The sequence below is a fragment of the Psammomys obesus genome, unplaced genomic scaffold, assembly GCF_907164565.1.
Source record: "Psammomys obesus unplaced genomic scaffold, mPsaObe1.curated_primary_1811, whole genome shotgun sequence".
Taxonomy (NCBI): Eukaryota; Metazoa; Chordata; class Mammalia; order Rodentia; family Muridae; genus Psammomys; species Psammomys obesus.
In genome coordinates, this window is record NW_026590062.1 from 22,765,017 (window position 1) to 22,774,617 (window position 9,601).

The 9,601-nt window shown below is 45.3% G+C and overlaps 1 protein-coding gene across 1 annotated transcript; it reads left to right on the forward strand.

Annotated features, from left to right (window-relative positions):
- Positions 1-312: 312 nt before the first annotated feature.
- Ccl26 (C-C motif chemokine ligand 26) lies at positions 313-2,703 on the forward strand. The gene is given in 3 exon segments (XM_055606045.1): positions 313-343; positions 346-412; positions 2,607-2,703. Coding segments are annotated over 3 exon segments (195 nt in total).
- Positions 2,704-9,601: the final 6,898 nt, after the last annotated feature.

Genomic DNA, 9,601 nt, shown 5'->3' on the forward strand with positions numbered 1-9,601 from the left:
CACACACACACACACACACACACACACACACACACACACACACACATACACTACTTTGTTTTAAACCATAAAATTTTCTGCAATGTTCAGGCTCTGCACAGACTCATAGAAGACAAGACAGGAGGAATCCAGAAGACATCTATAAAGGACCCAGGTCAATGTACCATGAAGATCTTCTCCTTGAGTCCCATTGTTCTTTTGGCCTTCTTCCTCATGTCCATCTTAGAGACGCCACACGTATCTCCCTGAAGCTTTTCCTCTCTTACAGGAACATCTCAAAGTCCTTTCCCTCCATTTCTAGGCGGGAGTGGCATGTCCAAGCCCTGCTGCTTCTTTTTCTGCCACAGGTCCCGTGGAACTGGGTGAACAACTATGACATCACCCAAAGCAGCTGTTCCCAAGGGGGTGTGATGTGAGTGATTCTAGGTTTCACTGCCAGTCACGCCATTGGGCAGGAACTAGGTGGATGCTCACAGTGACAGACTGGATGTGAGGATAGGAATCTAGGAAGAGGGTGTCTCTGTTTTGTTTCTTGTCTCTTGATCAAAGCACCTTAAGGGAGACATTCTGTTCTAGTTGGCTTTCTGTTGCTATGATAATTATAATGACCAAAAGCAGCTTGGGGAGGAAAAGGTTTATTTGGGATCACACTTCCTCACAGAGGGAAGTCAGATCTCAGGACAGGAACAGACTAGAACACGAAAGAATGCTGCTTCTTGGGCTTGCTTTGTAAATCATGTTCTCTAGTAGCTTTTTATATAGTTCAGGCCCACAATGGTGCTGCCTATGAGGTGCTGCTTATACTTGCCTGGGCCCTTCTGCATTCATAAAGACAGTTCTTCACAGATGCAGTCACAGACCAATCTTATTGAGGAAATTCTTTGAGTTACTTTTTTTTTTTTAGATGAACATTGACAGCTGAAACCAAGACACAATCCATCATTGCTGGAAAGTCAAGATAGCAAGATCTTTAAGCAGCTGATCATATATTCACAGTCAAGAGCAGAGAACAATGAATCGATGTATTACAATAGATCTCAGCCTGATTTCTTACCCTTACACAGTTCAGAGTCCCCTGCTTAAAGACTGATGCCACCCACAGTGGGCCAGTCTTCCTACTTCCATTAATATACTCAAAATAGGTCCTATAGACATGTCAACAGGCCAGCCTAATCTAGATAATCTTTCATCAAGACTTCCCAGATTTTAGATTTTTAACTTTACAGTGAAAACCAGCTACCACCCTAGGCTATAGCCCTGCCTCTGAACAAATACATGTGGCTTTGAGATACTTAGAGTCTGACTTTCACAGCATGCAGCAGGCCCTGCTCTAGGAGCTGGGTATAAAATGGAGAGCCCAGCCAGGTGGTGGTGGTGGCCTTTAATCTCAGCACTTGGGAGGCAGAAGCAGGTGGCTCTCCGAGTTTGAGGCCAGCTTGGTTTATAGAGTGAATTCCATGACAGCTGCAGTAACAAAAAGGAACCCTGACTCGAAAAAACAAATAATAATGGTGATGATGATGATGATGATGATATAAAATCAAGAGCTGAATATGGTGGTACAAGCTTGTAATCCCAGTACTCAGGAGGCTGAGGTGGAATATCATGAAATTGAAGCACACCATGGCTGCATGGTAAGACCATGTCATTTAAAAAGGGGGAAATTTTTGAGTTTGATGAAATGATCCAGTAGATAAAAATACCTTTCACCAAGACTAACGGCTTGAGTTTGATCTTCTGGTTCCATGGAGAGAGAAAGCTGGTTCCCAGCAAACTGTACTCTGATCCCATATCTGTACCATAACAAGTGGGCTTCCCTCTTATTACAAAGCAATTTAAAAGTATAAAAAGAGAATTAAGTGGCATATTACTATGGGGTTCTTTTCTGCCCTCTAAAATTCATTGTTCAGAGCTGTGGTGTAACTCAGTGGTAAAACATTTATTTAGTATTGTGAAGGCATGGGTTATACTCCAAGCATACACACATGTGGAAGATTAAAATTGGTTGGGCAATAGTTCTGTAGTCTATGAATATACTGAAGTTTTATTAAACCAGCATGTGCTCACTTTCAAATTTTATTTATCTATTTAACTTACTGGGGATTGAACCTAGAGCTTTCTATATGCTAGGCAACTGTATACCTGAGTGAGCTATACCCCATCAAAGCCCCTTTTGAAGGATTCTAGGCAGGTGCTATACCACAGAGCCACACCCTAGCCCCTCACTGGGGATTCTAGGCAGGTGCTCTACTGCTGAGCTATATCATCCTTAATCGTGTCAAATATATGCTTCATGGAGTGGGTGAATTATGTCTCAATAAAGTTGTTATATTGTAAATCAAAGTATCTAGTGTCACCATACAGATTACTTCCTGGCAACTAAACCTTCTGAGACATGATTCCTGGGGAATGTGGACAGGGTGGGGGTGGGGTGGATTCTGGAGGAAATGGAAAGGAGAAGCAGAATTAGCAAGGGCAGGACAGGAATGGAGTGTAGCAGTTTTGTTGGATAGGGAAGAACACAAATCGGAAGTCTACCCACCCTCTTCTTTTATAAGCTTCAAAGCCATGGATGTCAACATTCACTTTATATCTCTTTTTTACAGATTCACTACTAAAAGAGGTAAGAAAATCTGTGTCGAGCTGAAGGCCAAGTGGGCGCAGAGATACATTTCTCTGTTGAAATCCCAGAAGTGTTTGTGACCCTGCTGAATGCTCAGCTCAAGGACCCTTGAAAACAGCTCTTGACTCCTTTCCCCCTGTGGAGCCTGATGAGTTCCTTCAGAGGGATTGTAGTCCTGGTGGAAGGAGAGTATGGTTTCCATTGGAGGGCTTTAAATAAAGATGTGATTTTACTAAGACTGGCAAGATGGCTCAGTGGGTAAAGGCACTTGCCACCAACACTGACAATGTGAGTTCAATCCCTGGAAGTCACATGGTAGAAAGGGAACCAACTCCTGAAAGTTGCCCTCTGATTTCCATGTGCATTTCATAATACATGCACACACACACACACACACACACAGAGAGAGAGAGAGAGAGAGAGAGAGAGAGAGTAAATAAATAAATGCAATTTTTAAAAAAGATTTGACTGGCTAGGCATAGTGGCACAAACCTTTAATGATGGCACCCAGAAGACACAGACAGGCAGGTGCTCTACCACAGAGCCACACCCCAGCCCTTCACTAGAGGATTCTAGGCAGGGGCTCTACACTGATTCACAATCCCTCACTGGGGGATTCTAGGCAGGTACTCTACCACTGAGCCACACCCCAGGCCCTCCCTGGGGGCTTTGAGTTCAAAGCCATTCTGGTTTACACAATGAGTTTCAGACCTGCCAGGAGTATAAAATGAGACCTTGTTTCAAAATAATAATGATGATGGTGGTGGTGGTAGTGATGATGATAGACGATAATGATTTAAACTAGGAAGATACATTTTATCCTCCAGATGTGCACATGCATGTACAAATACCTACACACACACACACACACATACAACACACTCACAGGGTCTCTCAATCAAACCCAGAACTTACCAATATGGCTTGCCTTATATCTACCTTCTGTGCCTGGAATCCTAGGCCAGCCATCCTGTCTATTTGCAATTATGTAAGCACACAACAACAGCAATAAAAAATAAAAAAAAACTAACCAGAAAAACACAAAGAACATGGGACATAATTCCCTTTGTCTGTATTTTCTTCAGTATTCTTTACTAGCAGTGAATAATGGCTATTCTGACTAGGCCTTAAGATAATTGGCTAAGATTGTGAGGTACTGGATCTTACCTGAGGGACTGGAGTTTCTCTGGAAACAGGTACTAAGATAGGAATTTGCATGTATTTTGGAATTGATCCAGAAGAAATCAGTATGGAGTGGGGACATGAGACAAGCAAGGAAAAGAAGTAATAAATGTGTGAATAAGCAAGCTGTGGGAGGTGGAGGCTGAAGGATCAAGAGTTCAAGGTTACACGACCAACTCAAGGTCAGTCCGGGCCACCCTAGATGCAGTGCCAAAAACCCAAACCCATAGCAAACCAAACATGCCTGAGGATGGAGCTCCGACTGGTAGAGTGCTTGGCCAGCATACATGAAACACTGTTCTGTCCCCAAAATTGAATACAATGGATGTGGCGATTGGTGCAGCTAGGGAGGTAGAGGCAGGAGCATCAAGAGTTCAAGGCCATTGAGGCTGGAGAGGTGGTTTAGCATTAAAAGTTACTTGCTTTTGTAGAGGACTTCTCAGCACCCGCACGGTGGCTCACAATCCTCTGGAACTCCAGATCCAGGGGATATGATACCCTCTTCTGACCTCTGCAGGCACCAGCCATTCATGTGGCGACCATACACAGATCACAGAAATAAAGCAATCGTATAACTAAAGAAAAACTTAAATGAAAAAAAGTTCAAAGTCATCCTCAGCTGCATATAGAGTCTGAGGCCATCCTGAGCTGCATGAGACCCTAACTTGAAACCAAAATAGTTAAAAAAAAAACAAAAAAAAAAAAAAAAAACAATAGGAGGGCCCAGAGACATGGCTCACCAGTTAAAAGCATGTCTTGCTCTTCCAGAGGACCTGAGCTCAGATTCCAGCACCCAGATCAGATGACTTACAGCTACCTGTAGCTCCAGCTTTTACCAACACCCTCTTCTGGCCTCTGAGGGCACCTGCACTCACATACACATAAATGAAAATAAAACAAATCTTTAAAAAAAAAATCATAGGACACAGAGAAAACTTAGACTAACTAGAAGCTTCCTCTCTGGTGGGCTAGCCTACTGGGTAGGAGAAATTATCCCAGCTTACCCAGCTGTGTCTGGTGAACAACAATAACATTGCTCAGCGAGGTGAGATATGCCCACGGGTGAATAGAGGCATGAATGTTATCGGGGTAACTAATCACCTTCTGCTTGGATTTAAAACCTACTGCACTGTAAGAAACACACGCCTGGTACTGTTGACCTGGCCAAGAACCGAGGTTGAGCTCACTGTCCCTAGAGGTAAATCTACTGCTATTATTCCACTAAACTGACACAGTATCAAACTGCCTTCTAGATCTCTCTCTCTCTCTCTACCTACAGGTTAGTGAAGCTCTCAGGTCTGACAAGAAAGGTTTCTTTGTACAGTGGATGGTGGTTAAAGCAGAAACTCAGAGCCAGTCAAAGTGCAGGAATTAGCATCAGTTGAGTGACCATACCCTCCCTCCCAAAGGTCAGGCCACTGAAGAAGAGGAAGCAGAAAGATCGTAAGAGCTGGAGAATAGGGAGGGCCAGAATGAAACAGCTCCTTCTGGATATGGCAGAAACAAGGCACCCATGAGCTCACATCGCAGCAGCTGGAGTTGCCCAGACAAGATCGTTTAAGCATGAAGTGGGAAGAGGTTCAGAGGCCCCTACCTATAACTGGGGAACAATGGACAGTTGGTGACTTGTTTGGACCATAGTGTTAGGTCTCAAAAAAACCTGCGAGTTGCACTAGGAATCTGGGGCTTCTTCCCAGCCCTTCTCACCCCAGCCCCCATTCTAAACTTCTCCTTCACAGGGCTGCGCTTTCACCCACCCCACCTCCACCCCCACATGGCTCTTCCCTATATAAACTCTGCCACTTTGGCTACATAGTCGCTTGGCCCCTTTGTTCCTGTTTGGCTCTGCTCCTGGGTCTGTCTTGATCTGCTTGCCCCATCTCCTCTCCCTCTCCCCACTTCTCTCTTTCCTCTCATGGCCATGTTCTGTCTAGACTCTTCCAGACACCTCTGGCTGTTTGCTCCCTCATATCTACAATAAACCATACCTTGGAGCCATCAGTCGGGACTAGTAGATATATCATATATGGAATTACAGTTAAAAGCTTCTCTTGCTAGCATGCCCATCAACCCATGTTATAGGATGAATCTGAAACGTGCCCCGTGGGCTCTGTGATCATCAGCCTCAGATTCTTGCCACTATGCCTTCTCCACCATGATGGACTGTCTTGCCTAGAACTGTAAGCCAAAACAAACCCTACCTTCCCTCCTTAAGTGTTTTTTGTCAGCAATTTTGTTAAAGCCAGGAGAAAAGTATAACGAAGAAACTTCTCAACAAAATGACAGAATCTGGGCAATGAGGCATCCAAAAAGACAGATAGACCCAAGCCTCAGGAGTCACAATATGTTCAAAATACAAGCAATAAATAGTTGGGGATTTAAGAGCCAAGAATTAGTGTTGGGCATAGTGGTATAAATGTGAAATCCCAGCACTTGGGCAGTAGAGGCAGAAGCATCAGAAGTTCAAGGGCATTCTTAGCTATACAATGACTTTGAGACCAGCCTGGCTATATGACAACCTGCCCCCACCCAAACGCAAGGATTAGCTGAATGTGCCTAGTTCTCTAGAGAAACAGATGGATCTGCCTTTCTGCCCTCCACTTCCCTGCTCCATTTGGTAATGACATTGTCTGCTCCATTAGGAATCCATTACTTCAGCTGGGGCTGGGATGGAGTCCATTAAGGCTCCCCTGGGTGTAGCCATTAGAGTAGAGACAGGGCTGGCGGGGAGGCCCTGTGGGCTGGCGCAGCAGCTGCCTTCCCAGGGTAAAGTGTGCTGTCACCTCATCTACTTCAACTAGCAAATCCTAGCAAACGAGGGCCTTGATTGAGGGAAGCTCTGTGTCTGCGTGGCCTTGTTTCTACCGCCTGTGTGCTGGGAAAGAACCACTTCGTGGGTATTTTTGAAACAACATTTGACTATGTAGCCCTGGCTGACACAGAATTTATCATACAGACTAGGCTGGTCTCCAACTTACTATAATCCTCCTGCCTCTACCTCCCCAGTCCTGAGATTACAGGTGTAGACCACCATACCTAGTTTATGTGGTGGTGGGGGTGAAACCCTTCATGGATGGTAGGCAATCACTTACCAACTGAGCTAATGACAACGCCTCCAGCCCTGCATTTCCCCCCGTATGTGTGTGTGTGTGTGTGTGTGTGTGTGTGTGTGTGTGCATACACACAAGCAGAGGCCCCTGAAGGATGCTGGGTGTCCTGCTCCATCACTTTCCATCTTAGGCTTTTGAGATGGGGTCTCTCATTGAATTTGGAGCCAGGCTGAATTTGCCAGCAAGCCTTAGCAAAGTTCTTGTCTGTGTCTTCTGTAAGGCTGGGATTACAGAGGTCCCAGCACACACCTAGAAAAGCTGGGGGCAGCGTGTCTGTAATCGTTATCCTGAAGGAGGTATCCCTGAGGGTCCTTGGGGCTTTATGGCAAGACAGTAAGGCCTAATCAGCAAACTCTGTGCCGAGCAGAGACCCCCTCTCAAACAAAAACAACATGCTGAGTGACAGAGGAAGATGGCCAAGCTTGGTCTCTTGCTTCTACAATTGCACGCGCGCGCGCGCGCGCGCACACACACACACACACACACACACACACACACACACCCCTCTTGGCATGGTCCCTGAACAACAGTAAGTGATTAGCTCAGCGTAGTACTACATGCCTGCAACCTCAGCATATTTCAGAAGCCCAGGCAGGATAATGGGCTGAGTTGGGCTATACAGTAAGACACTTTCTTAAAAAAACAAAACAAAGAAGGGTGGAAGGACCTTCCCTATCTTTCGACTGGGAGAGGGACATAGGAGAAATAGAGGGAAAGGAAGGGTGGGATTGGGAGGGAGGGGGGAAGGGCTACAACTGGGATACAAAGTGAATAAACTGTAATTAATAAAAATAAAATTAAAATAAAAACAAAACAAACAGAGATAGGTGTGGTGGCACACACCTTTCATCCCAGCACTTGGGAGGCAGAGGCTGGTGGACTTCTATGAGTTCAAGGCCAGCCTGGTCTACAGAGTGAGTTCCTGGCTAGACACAGCTACATAGTGAGTCAGTCTCTCTCTTCTGGGCATTCACTCTCACACACACACAAACAAGAAGAAAATCTGGGTCTGCACAAGACTGTACTGGACTTGTCAATGGTCAGTCATGGATGGGGGACAACTTTTGGGGGCCTATCCCTCTACGCTAAACTATTGGCTACTGGTGAATTCTAGGGGAGGTTTTCATGAGACGGGAAGACCCACCCTGAGTGGACAGCTCTATTCTGTGGGTGGGGATCCCAGGAATGAACAAAAAGGAGAAAGGAGCCAGAGGCCATAGCGCACACCATGAATCCCAGCACCCGGGAAGCAGAGGCAGGTAGAATTACATAACAAGTTCCAGACCAGCCAGGGCACACTTTGACAGCCTGTCTCCAAAGCGGGGAGGGGGCTTGGAATGGTGTGTCATGTCTGAAATCCCAGCACTTGGGAGGCAGAGGCAGAAGGACAGGAATTCAAGATCATTTTTGGCTAGCCAGTTTGAGGCCAGCCTGGGTTATGTGAAACCTTATCTCAAAACATACAAATAAATAAATAAATGAGAGAAAATTATTAAGCACCAGCATTTCTCTCTCTCCATTTCCTGACTTCAACCTTAATGTTGCCACCTGCCACTCCCCCAAGACAGGCTGTATTCCTTCAAACTGTGAGCCAAAATAAACCCTTCCTTCCTGTAATGGCTACTCTTGGGTGGGACTTGACTACATCTGGAATTAATTGAAAACCCAAAATTGTGGTACATTTACACAATGGAATACTACTCGACAATTAAAAACAAGGAAATCATGAAATTTACAGGCAAATGGTGGGAACTAGAAAAGATTATCCTGAGTGAGGTATCCTAGAAATAGAAAGACACAAAGGGTATATACTCACTTATAAGAGGATATTAGACATATAATAAAGGATAAATGTACTAAAATCTGAACACCTAAAGAAGCTAGCAATAAGGAGGACCATAGGTAAGATGCTCAATCCTTACTCATAAAGGCAAAGGGGATAGATATTGAAAGAGGGAGAAAACAAGGAACAGGACAGGAGCCTACCACAGAGTGCCTCTGAAAGACTACCCAGCAGGGTATCGAATCAGATGCTGAGACCCATAACCAAACTTTGGGCAGAGTGCAGGGAATATTATGAAAGAAGGGGGAAATAGAAAGACCTGAGAGGACAAAAGCTCTACAAGGAGAACAACAGAACCAAAAAATCTGGGCCCAGGGTTCTTTTCTAAGACTGATACTCCAACCAAGGACCATACATGGAGATAACCTAGAACCCCTGCACAGATGTAGCCCATGGCAGCTCAGTGTACAAGTGGGTTCCCTAATAAGGGGAACAGGGGCTCTATCTCTGAAATAAACTCAGTGGCTGGCTCTTTGATCACCTTCCCTTGAGGGGTTGGCAGCCTTACCAGGGCACAGGGGAAGACAATGCAACCAGTCCTGATGAGACCTGATAGGCTAGGGTCAGAGGAGGACCTCCCCTATCAATGGACTGGGGAAGGAGCATGGGAGGAGAAAAGGGAGGGAAGGCGGGATTGGGAAGGGATGAGGGAGGGGGCAATAGTTGGGATATAAAGTGAAAAATTGTAATAGATAAAAATTTTTAAAAAAAGAAGACCCAAGTCATTGGCACACCTGTGAGGAATTTTTGAAGTAGGAAGACCCACCTTAAGTCCAGGTCATTTGAGGTCAGAAGACCCACCCTAAAGCTGGGCCACACCTTCCTGAGGCAGCCTATATAAAG